Consider the following 19,072-nt stretch of genomic DNA (forward strand, 5'->3'; position numbering starts at 1 on the left):
ATACACACGCCAACGTAAGATGCATAAAAATACACTTGAATCGTTAAAGAAAGTGGTACATCTTTCGATCAGGCAGCAAATGATGCTAGTAAACCCAGTTTAGAGCAAGCAGTCTAGGCTAAACTTCAACAATGCATTCAGTTGTATAAAGAAAGAAAATTTTCCTTCAGTCACAGAGCGATCGATAATTGTGCCTCTCCAAGCCAGCCGTTTCGACATACGTGTGTACGGAAAAGATAGACGTAAATCTCTTCAAGTTGCAGTCGGCAGCAGCAGTAGCAGCAGAAGCAGAGGAGAGGGTTCCGTGTGTTCTTGGGACCTAGCTCAGTCCGGCGTGTGTTGGAATGTTGTATCCTGCAGTCAATGAAGGAGTGCAGTGAGTTACCCAGCATGCATGATGGAACGATGTTGCACAATGACTCCAAGAACGAAGAGGAGAACGCAACGCAGCTAGTAAGTGAGAACTGGTGAGAACGGAACGTGATGCTGGTGGGTGGAAAATTCAAAGCGGTGGTGGTGGGGTGTTGAAAAAAAAGGCGCGCGCGAGTATACGCGGAAAATCCCTTAGCCAGGCTGTAAAAAATGAGTCCTGTGTTTACAAATATTGCACCCCGTCAGACTGATAGGATGGTTTGTTGTGAGTTTGTTTACGGTGCATCATATACGTGAGGGTGGTAGATAGAAATATCCCTCAATCGGGCGGTGGTTTGAGGTGTAGACGATTAAGACGATTGTTTGGTGAGTGTCATAGAATTGATCTCTTAAAGGCGTGTTTATCGGAGGCTCGATTGTGTGCCACGTCAAGCGTGTGGGTGTAGTGCGTGTGATTTTAGTCTGACCAGTAATAAATAGCAGACCAACGCCACTAGAAAGGGAAAAGATGTCTGACTTGATGATTACCAATCAGAGCGAACAATTAAGTGACGAACTTAACTTTACTGCATTCATTGATTTGTGTCGGTTTTGTTCGATAAAGAGTGGGCCTCGGTTGAACATCTTCGACAAGGAAGCAGAGCAGCGACAAATATTGTTCAAAATTCGAACAATTTTGCCGATAGTGGTAAGCAGTATGGTTCACTTTTAAACTTTTATTAATCTATTATACAGGGCAAGATTCAGAAATATATAAACCATGAAATCCGTTTTAAAAATATTTTTTTCGATTCGTTCATAACAGGTCACATAAATTTTTTATCTCAGGTTTCAAAACAAGACAAAGAAACTAAAGTCATTAAATCGAAATCGAACAATAGAATTAGAGTAAACATTCATCTGTTTACTATTTTGTCTGCTCTGAAACTCCAGAGTTTGGCATGAAATTTGGTGGGTGTATAAACCTCGTCTAATTGGGAAACTTGGCATAATTAGTTTTTCCGACATAGGCCCAGACTAACTAACTGGAAAGGATCTTTTTCTCTTTTTTTTTATAGAAAATATAACTCGGAAATTAAAAGACCTATAAAAAATAATTGGGTGGTGATTAAAATTGAATAGTTGGAGGTTGAAACGATCGGTCACTTTTTTTAGCGAAAACCGTATTCAACCGTTAATCTTCTTCTTTCCTTATCACCCTTTTACTCATTATTCATTACTGTTGATTTGCCACTCTTCGTTTCTTCCTCTTTTTGATCATATTGTCCTTCATTTCACTGCCGTATTCTTTTTGTTTGTAATGGCTTTCTTCACTACTGTTGTTTGGTTTTATTGTTTTGTTGTTTTTGTTGACTATCGTATTATTACTGACATCAGAGATTCGACGTATTCACCCTTATATTTGTTTACGACTCTATCCTACATTCGTACGAATAGTTGATTTTGAACGAATCCGGAAGCACTATTTTTGAACTCGAGTGAACAAAAGGAACGGACGGTCAAACGTTCGAATTGATTCGAAAGAAAACAAGAATACAAAGTGGCTATAGGGTTTTTTTCTAATTCCCGTCGTAATAAGTAAAACCATTTTAATTTTCATCATTTGTTAGATGAATTCAATGAATACTCCAAAAGTTCTTGTGCTGATTTGACTAAAACACACTTACCTTCCGATCCGTGAACTTTGAAATCACTGAAAAGCGACTATTAAAGCATATTATTGAAATTACGTAACTGACTTTATTTCTTAAATTCGTCGTACCGTTTTAAAATCCGTCCATCCAAATTTTTCATCGCCCGAACTAAAAATCACAACAATGTTTACGAAGCTAACGCGCATGTATTTGTGTAGGACGGCATGACAAATGTTATACTACAAAATTTCTGCAGGTCAGGCAAGTTTTCCTGGCTGTAGAATAACAACAATGCCTTGCGTGAGTTATTTTCATTTATGAATGACGGAAGTTAAGACGATTAGTCGACATTGTCTTCTTCGTCGCACGAAAAGACGTAGGCAATTTGGCTGGTAGGACTTCTTTAATGATAAAAAGCATTTAAATAGATCTCAGCTCACTTTGATTGATCGCGTATGATAGACAACTAACTAAAATATTAGGAAATAACTAGTTTTGCATTGCGTGTCATAAAAATGCTGATATTTTTAATAATTTGTGTTGGATAGGACGGGAATAGGCAATTAGGACGATGTGGTAACATAGCCTACTTTCGAACAAATATGATTTAAACGAAAACTAGAATAACGTTGAATATTCTTCACACAATCACCCTTATTCTTGCTTTCGTTCAAATCAATTTGAACGTTGCAGTGTCCCTGCCTTTTCTTAATAGGATAATATTGCGTCCCGACTGGTTCGAAACCAGGTATTCGTACAAATGTAGGGTACGTAAACAAGAATAAGGGTGAATGTAGGGTACGGGAGGGTAGTTCCAGCCCATTAAGCGGTAGCCTGAACAATATTCAGGAATTACGTTGAAACTATATTTATTCGAGACAAGATTTTTTTACCAGTTGATGGAATATTTTCTGAATATCGGTGTGTATTTTGGTCCTAATGAAACGCTACTGAATTTGTGTTATAGTCGCGAGAAATGATGAAGTCGCTGCGGCTAAATTGGGCTAATTTTCTATAGTGGTGTCTGTGTTTTTTAAATCCGACCGGCCGAAATAGCCTGCACAGGGATTAGATGCTTTGCAAACATAGATCAAAAGAGAGACCCATGGATAACGTGTCGCTATTGCCTACATTCCGGGCTCATTGTAGATAACTAGTTTTGCAGTGACAACAGCTTGCTGCTGGCGCTGGTGTATCATTGAATCGTTCATATACATTAGTATGAGAAGCAAGTGGTTGTCACTCAAATACTAGCTATGTCAACACGATAGAAGCGTTTCAGGTGTTTCATGCCTCACATGTTAGTAGTAGTGTAAATAACGCAGCATATACTGGAATTAAAAACGAAATGCTGCTAATGGCTAGTGAATGAAAATTGATTTATATTTTCATATCAGAGAGGAATTTTTGTGTTCTTCCGTGATAAAAAGAAGTAGAATTGTTCTGTGAAAGCATATTCACAGCTGTTTAGTTTCTAGAATAAGTAAACGTGATCATAATAGAGGTTTTCCGTCAGATCATACCCCTCCTTTTCTTATTTTTTCTCAAAAGTACTCCCAATACGAGTGACAATGGTGCAAAAATATATTTTTTTCGTTGACTCTAGAATTTACTACGATTTTTTAAACAATGCAAATTGCAAGAATGTTGAGTTTCTTTTCACCAAATCACGAATGTTGAGTTTTCTAAAATTCGTTTCGGCTGCACTGTTTATCAAAATTTTCAGATTTTCTGGCAGCATTGCATAACAGTTTTTGACATATGTGTATCAGCGGTAGAGTGAAAAGGATAAAACGAATGAAAAGCTAATGATTACCTTCTTTTTCATTTCGTTTGTTGCTTGCCACAAGAGTAAAGAGTGGCACAAATGGTTTCGAAGTGGTGAAAATAGAGGACACTGGTACAAAAAGGCATGTAAGACATCCGAGAAGTGACCGGTTGAAATATACGTATTTTAGTTTTTCATTTTTACAGTAGTTAGAGGCTTTAATAAAGAAAGTTTTATATGGGTATCATTTCTAAGAGTCAAAACCGAACATTTAGTGAAAAAAAAATTTTTGACGGAAAACCTCTATTGTGGGTTTTCCAAACCATCATCAAGAGCGGATACGCGTAAGCGATTGCTGCTGGTTTTTTCAGCCTGATTGCGTGCTAGTGGAAAAACAGTGGTTTTGATGTTTATTGAATAAAATTTAGCAAATTACTTACATTTTTATGAAAATAGTTATAACACATTAAAGCCTATGAGTGCTACATTCGTTTCAGTATTATTATATAGCGGCAAAGTTTTTATTTGAGAAAGTGTAGCCAAAAACGGCAATGTATGCCGAATTTAGTAGCGTGCTGGGAATACCCTCCCGTACCCTACCTTGCATAAAATTGATGAGTAAAAATAGTTGTATGTAAGATGCAAGGCACGATCTGTTCAACCGAATTCGAGAATAAGTTTTCGTTCGAAAATATAGCCATTTTGCGTTGTCATTCCGTTTATTCACGTTACAATCTTGTCACTGTCAAACAATAGAAAGAATTCTGCCAGTGGCCAGTACTGAGTGAAATGTGCTTTACGCAATAGAATACCACACGAACCATTGCTTTTCAAGAGATGACGCTTTTCTAGTGGTAGTAAAATCGAAATTTGTTACTTATCTACGTTTACCTACCTAAAAAACCATCACTAATCACATTTTATTGGTTGTATAGTCACTCGGTTATGCTTAATTTTCATAACGTCTGCCTAATTTTGATAAAAACAATCTTTTCCTATACCTCTCCATAGCATCTTACTACCATTCTTTCGAGAGCCCGGTAAAGTGATTTTGATACCGTACGAGATCCGTGAGCTGAATATGTTTGTGACATTTCAATTCGAAGAAATTAAATTTCGCAACATGAACGCAATAAATAAAAACAATGTCTTCCAACAATTTATTGGTACAGAAGTCAAACTTTATATTGCGATTAGCGATAAACACAAAAGAAACTGAGATGCATGAGAGAGTACTGTTGCTGCGCTGAGTAAATTTTTTTGTCGCGCAAAACGGGGCTGTTGTCGAAATGTACAAAGTAACGACATCTGTCGTATTCAATAGGGAAACATTGATAGTTTCAAGCATACTCTCACGCATGGCGCATGATGAAAGACTAGCGCCAACTTCTGTTATTTATTATCAGAAACTAGAGGCGGTGTCCTATTATTTTGGTAAATTTTCTTTTGCTGAATTTTTTTCCCAGCAAACATTATTGTTGCATGACGGCTTATCCAGCACAACGGTTGACTAAGCTATTAATTAACAAAAATGTTTGTTGGGTTGAGCATTATAGCGTAAAAATAGCGGTTGTGTGAGAGAACACCGCATTCACGACTGTTCCAAGTTCAAAGATAGCGACATCGAGAGCTACACTCTTAAATGATTCTACCTGTAAATTGGTCGGATTTAGTTAAAGCTAGGTTGAAACTACTCAAAATGCCCTTAAAGTGTACAAACTCAGATTTTGAGTAGTTTTTTAACCAAAAAATTGGTAGTAGGAACTTACAAGTGCGTTATTTGTCATAGAGAATAATTCAATTATCGGTAGCAAGTAGCCAAAATTGGTTGAAATTTTTACCCAAAGTTTGAGTTTGTACACTTTAAGGGCATTTTGAGTAGTTTCAACCTAGCTTTAACTAAATCTGACCTATTTACAGGTAGAATCATTTAAGAGTGTAGGAAATTTACACACACTAAAGTTATGCCGATCATACTCGAATCCTCGCCTCGCTCAATAGCTAGAGATAAACCATTGTTACCTCTCAGCACAGAACAGAAGTGGAAGTCCAAACGGTTCGGCGATCAAAACTGGTGACAGAATCTTTTTTGTTTTTATTTTTCTTTGGGAAGGTTTTCATATAGAAGCGAATAAGAGCAATATAAGCAGAATGCTCGCTGCCAATCGCATAGCAGCTTTCACATGCTTTCGTGTGCATTCGTATGCGTTCGTGTGTTTTCGTGGAAAAAAGTGACTCGCTACCGCCAGGTTCGCTAGTATCTGTAGAAAGTAGCATGTACGTGTTTGGATTTCTACTTCCACTTCTGTTCTGTGCTCTCAGCTTACAGTGGACCGCCAACATACCTCGAATCAAAAATATATCACAGATGATTTTCGCAGAACTATCCGAGATCGGGAAAAGGACTCGTTCTCGTTACTGTTCAGAAAATTCTCGGACGCTAGACCATCTAAACCTTCCATAGCAAGCGTTAAGAGTTGAACCTTTGCGAAAACAGTTTCAATCTCTCATGAGCCTACCGGTACGAAGCTTACTAACTTAACTTCAACTTTAATGGCGGCGGTCCGTTATCGATCTTGCGTCGAACGAATTATGTGTGGCCCTTCAGTACTATCGGTCCAGGGCTGCCATTTTCCAATATCCACGAATATTAGTTGAACGTGCATCGACCTCGACAACGCACATTCATCGGGTGCGGGGTCTAAGCCGAAGTATACGACGACGACCTCTTCCTAGCACTCTGCTGAAAAAAGTTTTGGCTACTCTTTCATAGGGCGTTCTGGCCACATATCCACCAGAGCCCTCCTAATTGTACAACCTTCACTATATGGTATTTGTACACTTGATACACTCCACTTTCCATTTTGCCACCGAGAATAGGTCGCAGAATTTTACGCACAAAAACCCAAGCACTCATCGATTAGCTCCCTTTATCGTCCGTGATTCATATCCGTGAAGGACCACCGAGAGGATTATTGTTTAGTAGAGTGAATGAATGTAGAGTAGACGATGAATTTGTAAACTACGGCACTTCAGCTAGCTACGTAAACCATAGAAAGCCCAATTTGTGGCTACAATTCGTAGTTTTACTTCGCGGCTTTCATCGTTCTCATAAGTCAAGAGGGTACCAAGATATATGAATTTCTCGTCTAGCTCTACCTCGGCACCAACACCATTTGGACACCCACGTTTCTTGCCACCAACCATGTATTTTACTTTGGCAGTGTTAATGGTAAATCCCAATTTCGCTGCTTCCCATTTAAAAGGCCTAAAGGCTTTTTTTACTGCGCTACGACTGATTCCAGTAATATCGATGTCATCCGTAGAACCAAGAAGCATATAAGATTTTCTGATGAGGTCCTATTTTTTTCACATTTGCCCTTCGTGTTGCACCTTCACAGACAATGCTGAATACGATGTTGACGCATGATTTTGACCCATTCAACGTAGTACAAATGAGCTTAACTAGTTTCGTAGCAACTCTTTCTAGCTCATGTTCTAGCTCTATCTGCCACAGCTTATTTCGTTTGACTGAATCGCACACCGTTTTAACAGATAATGATGAGTCTGTAAGTCGTACTTCGTCGACGAACAATTCCGCTAACGGTTTCAGCACAGACAAACTGATAGAATAGTAAGCGTTGACTTGTAATATGTTATAGTTAGTTCACAATATAATTGTCGTTCAACCTGATCAGTCGCACTTTTACTTTGCTATCAGGTTATCGGCCCAGCATAAGTAAATTTCTATAGTAACGACTTTCAATCCGAATCCAGTAGCGGCAATCGATCCGGAAGCGGGCATGCGGATGGCGTAACGCGACTTCCAGGTGGTGGTTCGTCCCTGCTACAGATGGATAAATTGAAAGGCCGTGAAAATTATGTATCGTGGGCATTTGCTATGCGAATGGTCATGATTCGTGAGGGTACGTGGCGTGCCGTGGATCCTCCAGAAAACAGCCAGATAAGCGAGGACCTTTCAGAACGGGCACTAGCAACGATTTGCCTAAGTATCGAGTCATACAATTACAGTTTGGTACAGAAGGCGAAAACGGCTACGGAAGCATGGAACAGCTTGAAGACGGCATTCCAGGAGTGCGGCAGGTATCGCAAGATCAATTTGCTACGGAAGCTGACTCGTTTGGAACTCGAAGATTGCTCGTCAGTGGAGGAGTACGTGGATGAAATAATGTCTACTAGTCATAAACTCGACGAAATCGGATTCAAGTTAGATGACGAATGGCTCTCATTGATTTTGTTAATGGGTCTACCAGAACGATATGAACCCATGATCATGGGCATGGACGCATCAGGAGTTAATTTGACGGCAGATATAGTCAAGTCAAAAATATTGCAGGACGTGACGCTAGAACGCAGTGGTGGTGCTTCTGGAAATTCATCTGGGGCGTTACTAACAGGCAATAACAAGAGCCAATCAAAGAAGAAGGACAAATCGAACGTAAAATGTTTCAAGTGCGACAAACTTGGTCATTATGCATCGGAGTGTCGACAGAAATCTAAGGTGAACGGAAATTCTGGTCGGCATAAGCAGGCGGCTTTGCTGGCATGGCATGATGCAGCTCATCGAATGGAAGACTGGATTCTAGACTCAGGAGCTGGACGTCACATGTGTCGATCTAGAGGAGTATTAGAAGAAGCAGAGTCAACATCCGAATCGATATACGTGGCCAATGCAGTGGAAATCCCGGTGGAAGCGGTTGGAAACGTGAAACTGGTCGCCAACGTTGAAGGAGCGTTTACCGATTTAAACATTTCCAATGTTTTATGTGTTCCTGAGCTTGCTATCAATCTTCTGTCTGTCAGTGAAATATGCAGGAAAGGTTACCGAATTACGTTTACTGACAAATCGTGTGAGGTGGTGAATGAATCCACAGGAGATATAATCGCCGTTGGACAAGTAGAGGATGGACTGTACAAATTGGACCTCAGTTCACGAAACGTGGTGTGTGCTACCAAATCAAGCAGTGATATTCAGCTATGGCATCGGCGATTAGGGCACCTCAACATTGATAGCATCAAACGGTTGACTACGATGGTAACTGGTGTCAAAATTGATAAATTTTCTATGCCTAGCTGTGAGTCTTGTGCAGCAGGCAAACATCGAAAACTTCCATTCAGGTCAAGCGGATTTCGAGCAAAGGATGCCTTGGAATTAATCCATTCGGACCTGTGTGGGCCTATGGAAAAGTCATCATTGGGTGGCAGTAGATATTGGATCACCTTCATCGATGATGCAACAAATATGACGTTTGCATATTTCCTCAAATCCAAGGCGGCTGCGTTCAGTGTTTTTCAAGAGTTTAAGGCTTATGCTGAAAACCAAACGGGAAGAAGGATAAAATGTCTAAGGACAGACAATGGGACGGAATACGACTCGAAACAATTCCAGGATTTTCTGAAGAAAAGCGGAATACGACACGAGAGGACAGTACCGTATAACCCAGAGCAGAACGGGACATCGGAAAGGATGAACCGTACAATTGAGGAGAAGGCACGATGTTTACTGTACGATGCGGGACTCGATAAGCGTTTTTGGGCAGAGGCGGCATCTACAGCAGTTTATTTGATTAACCGGATTCCGAGCAAGGGACGTTCTACTACACCTTTGGAATTATTTTATGACAAGAAACCAAATTTATCTCATCTTCGAGTGTTTGGGTCTAAGGTAATGGCTTACGTACCCAAGGCAAAAAGGAAGAAGTGGGACGTGAAGTCAATTCCGTGCATTCTGGTTGGATATGCGGAAAACTCCAAAGGCTACAGAGTGTTCAATTCGTCAAAAGGAGAAGTCTTCGTCAGCCGAGATGTCATAGTGCTAAGTGAAGAGGATTTAAATCAATGTTCGGAAACCGAAAATGTACCATACATCGTGGATGATGGTATGTGTTCAAACAGTACTGAAGAAGATAAACCTAGAAACAATGAAAGTGTAGAGGTCAACGATGAGATTCAACCGGAAGAATGTGTTACTCAAGAGGATCCGTGTTCATCTCAACCGTCTGCGCTCCCTTCGCATCTAACTCGAGAAAGTTTGCAACCTACAACGAGGCGCAGCGAGAGGGAGCGCCGTTTCAAAGGCAAGTATTCTGATTTTAAGGTCACATACAGTGTCCTCCCTCAGAATCTTGTCTCTTCGCAGGATAGTTGCAGTCCAGTGCGGCGATGTCATCAGGTTACTACGAGCGCTGCGCTCCCGTCACACTTCAAAGAAGAAGATGTTGAACTGCAACAAATTTCTGGGCACAGTGACTGGGGGCGCTCAGTCAGAGGCAAGTTTGAATCAGCACACCTAAGCGATAACAATCTGTCGCAGTCATATTTTTCAGAAAATCAGACTGTACCAGAAACCGTTCAAGAAGTGCTAGAGCGACCCGATCGCAGTGAGTGGATCGAAGCAATGGAGAATGAATTCAATGCGCTGATGGATAACAAAACGTGGCGTCTAGTCGACTTACCCGCAGGACGGAAAGCTTTGAGGAATAAGTGGGTGTTTAAGGTGAAAACAAATCCAGATGGTTCTGTTGAACGATACAAGGCTCGGCTTGTGATTAAGGGTTATTCGCAAGTGAAAGGTGTGGACTTTCAAGAAACCTATTCGCCTGTCGTTCGTTACGCAACCGTACGTTATCTTCTGGCATTAGCGGCCAAGCTCGATCTGGTTGTGCATCAGATGGATGCCGTAACTGCATTCTTGCAGGGCGATCTCGGTGAGGAAGAGATCTTCATGGAGCAACCAGAAGGATTCTGTGATGACCAAGCACCGACGAAAGTGTGCAAGTTGCAGAAAGCGCTTTACGGTCTTAAACAGGCCAGCAGAGTCTGGAATGAAAAATTGGATACGAAACTTAAGAGCATGAAATTCAAGAGATCACAATATGATACATGCGTCTATCACCAAGTTGTCGAAGGAAAACTAGTCATCGTTGCAATTTACGTCGACGATTTTTTGATTATTTCTGATGATCAGCAGTTGGTGAATCGGATTAAACAGCAGTTGTGCGTGGATTTCAAAATGAAAGACTTGGGACCAGCCAAGCAGGTACTCGGACTAAGAGTTAGCAGATCAAATGGGGATATCACGATTGATCAAGAACAATACATCGATGAATTGTTATCTAAATTTCATTTGACCGATTGTAACGTTGCGCTGACTCCACTGGATGTGAACCAGCGTCTAACTAAGGAAATGTGTCCAGCGAATGAAGACGAACGGGAAAAGATGAGGAACATTCCGTACAAAGAGCTTGTTGGTGGAATTCAATTTATTGCGCAATGTACAAGACCGGATATTAGTCATGCGGTCAGCTTGGTCAGCAGCTACTGCAGCAACCCTGGACCAGCCCATTGGATAGCAGCTAAAAGAATTCTTCGGTATTTGAAGGGTACAAAACATGAGAAGCTGAAGTATTTACCAAACAAAGATAGCAATTTCTATGGCTACAGCGATGCAGACTGGGGAAATGATCCAGACACACGACGATCTGTTAGTGGATATGTTTTCCTGCAGAATGGTGGAGCAGTCAGTTGGAATTCGAAAAGGCAACCCACTGTTGCACTTTCTACTACCGAAGCTGAGTACATGGCTTTATCGACAGCGACACAGGAAGCAATGTGGTGGAGAGGATTTCTTTTCGAGCTTCATGGGACTAATCAAGCAGTAGTAATCAAATGTGATAACAAAAGTGCAATTAGTTTGGCGGAGCATGATGTAGGCTACTCGGCACGAAGCAAACACATCGATATTAGACATCATTACGTCCGTGAACAAGTCGAAAGGAAATTGATTAAACTAGAGTATGTTGCATCAAATCTTCAAGCGGCGGATATCCTTACCAAATCTTTACCTGGTCCGAAGCAAAATGAAGACAGAAAGATACTTGGGGTATCCTAGTTTAACGCTTAAGGGGTGATGATAGAATAGTAAGCGTTGACTTGTAATATGTTATAGTTAGTTCACAATATAATTGTCGTTCAACCTGATCAGTCGCACTTTTACTTTGCTATCACAAACAGACATAACTCTTGGAAGAAAAATCAACAAAAAATATCGTACCTCACATTTAGCCTGAACACCAGCACCATCTATGATAGACATTCCCATATATCAAATAGCAACAGGAGTATCTCTCGAAGTAGCAAGTATTTTTTATGGGGAATTCCCTTTCTTTCGTCAAAAAGCGCCAGTTTGACGGAGACGGAGACATTCCCAACTAAGCTCAAATTTGAAATGACGGTTTAATGGGTACGAAGAATGGAAAACGAGTGTTATGTCTGTTTGTCTGTGGTTTCAGTCTACAGAAAAGAATGCACTTCTCCGGCATTTGTTCTTCTTGCCAGATCCGGACGATGATCCAATGGATTGCTTCGTACAGCCATTTGCTCCCCGCTTTTAGAAGTTCAGCCGAGATACCGTCTTTCCGAGCAGCCTTACAATTTTTTCTACTCAATGATTGCCTTTGTAGCCTTTTCCTGTATTGGTGGCTCCACAGCTTGACCATCGCTAACAATCGCTTTTTTCTGTTCCTGCTGCTCTCCGTGTTTTCCTCTCCATTCAACAGCGTCCGGAAGTACTCCTTTCAGTTGGCTGCTATTGCCGTTTTGTCAGTAAGTAGGCTGCCAGCACTTTTATTGCACATCACAGGCATGGCAAAACGACCGCACACCACAGATTGACGATAATATGGTTTTGTTAGATACTGCTGTGCTAATTTCATGGATTCGAGCTTCGCACTTTTGCCCCGCGGTATTCGAACTTTTGCCCCGCTAGTGGGGTAAAAGTGCGAATCGGCACTTGATCAGAAGAATGAAGAATTTATTTTCAATAACACTATAATTGCAGATGATTTATAGTTGAATGCAAAGACATTGAGTAGCTGCATCACAATAAAATATATTTTGTTGTTATCCTTCTTTGTATCTCGCGAAAATTGATCACAACTCCAAACATCGCACTTATGCCCCGCCCTACTCTATAGTATGTAACTACTTAATCCAGGAGGATACCGGTATGACACATAAGCCGGAACGACGCGTAAAATTGACGGTAAATCACTAACTAATCCCAGGAAATCGAAAGAGGTGCATCTCATCTGGGACGCTGCTGCTTTCCTTGAATTCATTTCTGCTCCCAGGGTCGGACATCGTAGCTCCTTGGCCGTCAGTACGTTTCCGTTTCGTTTCGACAGTTTCCTTTTGCCATATCGAGCAATATTGCTGACATGTTCCATCAGATTAAAGTGGTGATAGAACCTGACCGCTATACACAGCGATTCCTGTAGCGCGATCCAGAAGATCCACCACAAATTTTACATGCAAACTATGAGCGCAACAGAATTTGCGGAACGACCCGCCTAAAGCGGCGGACGGTATCTTGAAACCTGACTACGTCGAGAACGTCATTGGCAGCTTGGCGATGGTCGATGAAGCGAAATTTTTAATTTTTTTTTGATAATGTGTCCATGTCCGCCGCGCCGGTCCGGCAGAACAAAGAGATGAAGTCAGAGATCTCCACTGCTGACGGCTACCCGGCATGGCTTTTACCTGTCTCCAGGACAGGTTCTCGTCTACAGCCCGGATATCGTTGGCTAAGCTGCGTCGCCATGACCCTCTGGGTCTATCTCTTCTACGCTGTCCTTGTGCACCGACGATGGAGTACCTAGTTGGATATCCAGTTGTCAGGCCACCGGGCACGAATTATACATCGCAGGCTCCGGTTAATGGATACCTGCAGTTTTTGCGTTATTTCCACTGAGACGCACCACGTTTCGTAGGCGTACAGCAGTACGGATTTAACGTTTGAATTAAAGATTCGCGTTTTCGTACGAGCGATCTGGTTTGAGCACCAAACGTTTCGCAGACCTGCCATGGCACCCCTGACCTTCCTGTTCCGTGTGGTTATATCAGTCTTGGTACCACCATCGGGCGTTATCTGGCTACCAAGATATTGAAAGGTGTCTACCTGCTCAACTTGTTGTCCCGCTATTGTGAAGTTGGTGGAATTGTCAGTGTTCACTACCATAGAGTTAGTTTTTACTACATTGCTGCTGCCTGGAAGCTCTCGGAGAGGTCATCTAACTTGCTCTGCAATGTCGTCGGCATGGTCGAGGTTATTTAGCTGCTCCGTCGTCAGAGGATTTCAAGACAATCCTCGATTTAATCTACTGTCAATTGCTCCAACTAATTTCTCATCCATAACGATGAGAAACAGAAGCGGTGATAAAGCCCTGTCTCACGCCAGCAGTAACCCTTATGGGGTCGGACAAGATGCCGTCGTGCAAAACCTTGCGCGAGAACGCCTCATACTGAGCCTCGATGAGATGAACTACCTTATCTGGAACTCCTCTACGCCTAAGTGCGCCCCAGATGTGCTTGTGGTTGAGTCGGTCGAACGCCTTTTCGAAGTCAACGAACAGCAGCATAAGAGAGTCTTGGAATTCGTTGATCTGCTCCAATATAATTGTGATATGGTTTACACATGATCAGCCAACACGGAATCCAGCTTGCTGCTGCCGGAGAGTAGCGTCGATCTTCTCCTGGATCCGGTTGAGGATTACCGTATAGTGTACTTTGAGAATAATACAGAGCAACGTGATGTCACGCCAGTTACCGCATTCAGTTAGTTCTCCTTTTTTAGGTACTGTGACCAATATGCCTTGCATCCAGTCCACCGCAAAAGTTGCGGTTTCCCATATATTGCTGAAAAGCTGATGCATCATCTGGGCTGACAAAGATGGGTCAGCTTTGAGCATTTCGGCTTAAATACAGTATATCCCTTGCGCTCTATTGGATTTCATACTCTTGATGGCTGCTACAATTTCATCCAGCAATGGCACCCAGGTAGGCGTCACACGGTGCTGGTTTTGTTAGTCTCTGACATTTGAAACCCGGAAGAGTTGGTCAAAATGTTCAGTCCATCGCTTAAGCTGTTCTGTACGGTCAGTCAGTAACTGACCAGCTCTGTCCTTTAGCGGCATCTTTGTATTCATCCTGGCACCACTAAGGCGGCGAGAAATATCGTCCAACAAACGGATATCACCATTGGCAGCGGCGGTTTCCCCCTGCTCTCTTGTCTCGCCTACAAGCACGTTTAACAGCCCTCTCCAGTTCGGCGTATCGTTGACGGGAGCTGTCTTAGCCGATCTGGATCGCGCTCGCTCAATGCCGGCTTTTGCCTCTTTCCGCTTGTCGATCTTCCTCCAAGTTTCATCCGAGTTCCACTCCCTCCGCCCATGTTGGTGGTTGGTGGTGGGAGCTGGTGCCATATTGTCGATTCAGTCGCGCATAACAGCAACATTCTGCTTCTTCCCATCAGTTAAAAGCAATACAAAAGAGTGCCAACATTCAAACGAGTGGTGTCGTCAGAATTTACCCCATTTCGTACCTTTACAAGAATAGTCTGCTTTTTCACAGGTTTCCAATCGCTTGGATTTCTTTATATGAGGATACATGCTCAGCTCAGTACAGTTGAAAATAGAAAAGTTCATCTTTTGCGATTTATTCAAGCTACTTTAGGTTTCTATTTTGGACGATTTGCTTTAGGGAATCGAGTGTGACATCTGCGACTTCGAAAGGTGATTCAAGAAAAAGGAACGTGATTCGAACTGGATTTCTAATTTTCGAATATTAGGATAAAATCATTGCAAAAACTAAAACCTAATGGTTTTTGGAGTTCTAATTTTGATTTATTTTACCGACAATCAACATTTCTTATATTACAATACAGAATGGTTTAATATTTTTTTTAAAATTAATTTGTTAAATGTTTAGTTAAATACCATCTCAAGAATAAAGGCATTCTATTGTTACTATTGTTGAATTGTTCAACGGTACAGTTAATATTCGTTTCACAAGCATCCAAAAAATCTATTGGAATAGTTTAACCATTGAAAACAATAATGCGGTCGACTCGGTGAATACTGTATTTGAATGCATGCTTCCTTATCTCTTCACTTAAGGGAATGTTTCCTCGTCGTAAGAAGGCACATCTAGACGTACGCATGCACAACACAAATCGAAACTGCACCGAGCCAGGTGTGTGCAAATATGTACGTACAGCCATGGATGTGCGGCCCCTATCTCGAGGAATAGCCAGTGCAGCACACTAGGGGGCGCACTACTGCAATTGGGCGGTGTGAGAAACCGATCTATAATGCATTCTGCATTCGTCTGCAGGATTTGAGTTGATTAATGTTAGGTGTTTAAATGTAACGAAACAATGCTTCGAAATCCTGGTATGATTTGAAAATTAAAATAATGTTTAGTTGTGAGAAAGTTAGAGAATCAAATTATTTATGGAATTTATATCAGTTAATTTTTATTAAATATAATAATATCGATTGTTGATATTTCAATCATATTTCTGAATCAGAAACGGCTGCATTAAAAATTAACTGAATTAATGAGCTTCTCTTTGCTTACACTCACGGTAACAAATTGTTCAATAGATTAACAAGGAAGACTTCCTGCCGAAGAAAATTTGCGAGCGGTGCGTCAACAAAATTGAACAGTTCTTTGAATGGCGTTCGAACTGCGTGCAAACCGATGCCGTTCTTCGGAACTATGCCGATTCAATGCGAGTGGTAACGGCAACCATTAATTTCCAGGTGAGTGGTGGTAAGATCACCCTTCGCTTGTTTCATTTTAATTACGGCCGTATTTGAAAGACTAATTTGCATTTCCGTTTCAATATAGGACGGTACCGTAAATATCGATAAAATGACACCAGCACAAAAGAATGCCTATCTCGAGGCTCACATGGCTGTACAACAGCAGATGATGCAAGCAGCCCAGCAGCTTCATCAACAACAGCAGCAACAGCAACAACAACAACAACAACAGCAGCAGCAGCAGCAGCAGCAACAACAACAACAACAGCAACAGCATCAACAGCAGCAGCAGCAGCAACAGCATCTATTGACTATCCCAAGTCACCATCTTCCAACACGTTCAGCGAAAAAATCCAAATTAAACAATCACGATAGTCAGCATGTGCAATTTCAACACCAACAGCAAGTCCAGCAGCACGTTGTTCAGGTACCACAGCAGCAGCAGCAACACCACAGTCAGCAACAGCCGAACAACAACTCGGTTTCTGTTACCGCAGCTACTGTTCCAATCAGCATAACTCATTACGCGAATACCATCAAGGTGCCGCAGATTAACACCAGCTCAATATCTACCTCCACAAATACCAGCACCACGGGAGGGGATAGCAGTACCTTCACTGTACCGGACGACGTCGGTATGGGTTTTGAAGGTGGAGTACGCGTTCTTCAAAGTTTGGGGAATTGGTACATCGACAACCACACGAATTCTTGATTATACCTAACCGTTTCCTTTACTCTTTCTTCGTTTTTCCACGTCGGGCAGGTCTCCGGAGATTCCTCCGAATATTCCACGACCGAACTTAATTCCATTTACAGAGCCATATGCTGAAGGTGGATCGATGCACCCTGGCACGAGGTTGAAGGCACTGCAGCAGGTTCAACAATCGTCGGCCAAAAAGAATAGTACGAAACCCAAGAGCAGTATCAACAGTAACAATACGGGTCCACCGAAGCCGGTCTTTGAGTGTACAGTTTGTGGGAAGGGTTTAGCTAGAAAAGATAAACTGACAATCCATATGCGAATACATACAGGAGAAAAGCCGTACATCTGCGAGGTTTGTGATAGAGCATTCGCACGGCGAGATAAGCTGGTGATTCATATGAACAAGTTCAAACATGTCACTCCGACAAACATCGCACCGTTGGGCAAGCGCCAAAACCGTACGCCAACCATAGGTTTGAAATGTGACCAAGATTTCAACCGCTTTCTAATACATTTTTTGCAAATAACTAACATTCTCAATTTTATTTTTAGTTAAAAAGGAAGAACCAAAGAGCGAAGACAATAAACCGATTCTGATTGACCATCATGCCTTAGCGACGCAAACTTTAACCACGGTAGTCAATAGCATTTCAGCTCAACAGCAACAGCAGCAGCAACAACAACAACAACACGGCCAATCATCAACGCAGCTGTCCCAGGTGCCTCCTCCCTCGCAAGGGCAGCATGAACAACAACAGCAAACAAGCGGACCGCCCACCGCGGGGATGAGCATATCGCAGCAGCAGCAGCAGCAACAACAACAACATCACCATCAACTTTCGTGGACCTGTGAACTGTGCGGTAGGATGTTCCCCAGCCGGGAGGAATGGACCTTACACGCCAAAAGTCACTTGGAAGTAAGTTAAGACTGTGTTTTCGCTCACTCTTGTATCTTCAATCCGGATTTGACAGTTATCAAATTATTTAATTTAGAATTTTTTTTATGCTAAAATTTTATTATGTAATTCTGTTGTTCAGACTAACAGATAGGCTCCAAAGCAACGCTACTTACTTAATTCATCAATCAAGGTAAAGCCTGAATTTCCCATGCTCACTTAAAAGCCGACTTAGTCCGATTCGTGGCTTAATCTGCGCAATCTCTGTGGTCTCCTTCCAGCTTCTACCGCTTCGTTTCAGCCGGATCGCTATTGAGAAACACTTCTGGCGTTTTTATATAAGGTTTTGCACGGGCGAGCATAACCTCACTTCTTTGACGTTTATCAGTGGTTTGTTTACATGGACTTGGAACATGGGTTAACAAGTTGAGACTGAATATTGCTTAAGGCCTTATCAATCAGTCAGAAAAGCACAAAAATTGTCATTCCGAGTAGTTTGGAGGGCGACACTGCTGGATAATACGCTTTTGAAACGTTTAACTCCAATTTATGCATGTCGCGTTTGCCTAACAAATAGTAAACAAACCACGAGTGGATGTCAAATGGGTGAATTGCGTTCATTCCGGTTCATTCGTGACGTCACCTTGCAAAACCTTATTGTGCCCCGCCCACAATTTGATTTTCATAGAATAAGCGTGCAACTGTTCATGGTGCAACTGCAGTTCATGATGTATCGCTCTCTCTGTGATCCCTCCGTTGGATGGGAAATATTAAGGGTGCACTGGTCTTTCACGAGCATGTTCGCAACTAACAATAACATATTTTTATTTATATCAACTTATTAATGACCCAAATTAGTTACCGAAATGTTTTGTGGCGCCAGAGGAATGCCGATCTTTTTATGGAGAGGAAAATTCGGTTTAACCAAACTCCAAAATAAGCCTGACTTCACCTTGTCGGATGTCTTATCAGTCATGATTAGCTTCGCACTTCGGATTATACCTTCAAGATTATCCCAGTTAACACCAAATCGTACATCAATAATCGAAAATTATCGTTAATAACTCTTAACA

The 19,072-nt window shown here is 41.8% G+C and overlaps 1 protein-coding gene across 1 annotated transcript; it reads left to right on the plus strand.

Moving 5' to 3' along the window:
- The first annotated feature begins 880 nt into the window (after positions 1-880).
- Positions 881-18,029, plus strand: LOC128746195 (alpha-protein kinase 1). The gene is made up of 5 exons (XM_053843238.1): positions 881-1,060; positions 16,239-16,397; positions 16,486-17,084; positions 17,164-17,576; positions 17,656-18,029. Exons 1-5 carry the CDS (start codon positions 881-883, stop codon positions 18,027-18,029), a joined length of 1,725 nt encoding a protein of 574 aa, XP_053699213.1.
- Positions 18,030-19,072: the final 1,043 nt, after the last annotated feature.

This window comes from Sabethes cyaneus, chromosome 1 (genome assembly GCF_943734655.1).
Source record: "Sabethes cyaneus chromosome 1, idSabCyanKW18_F2, whole genome shotgun sequence".
Taxonomy (NCBI): domain Eukaryota; kingdom Metazoa; phylum Arthropoda; class Insecta; order Diptera; family Culicidae; genus Sabethes; species Sabethes cyaneus.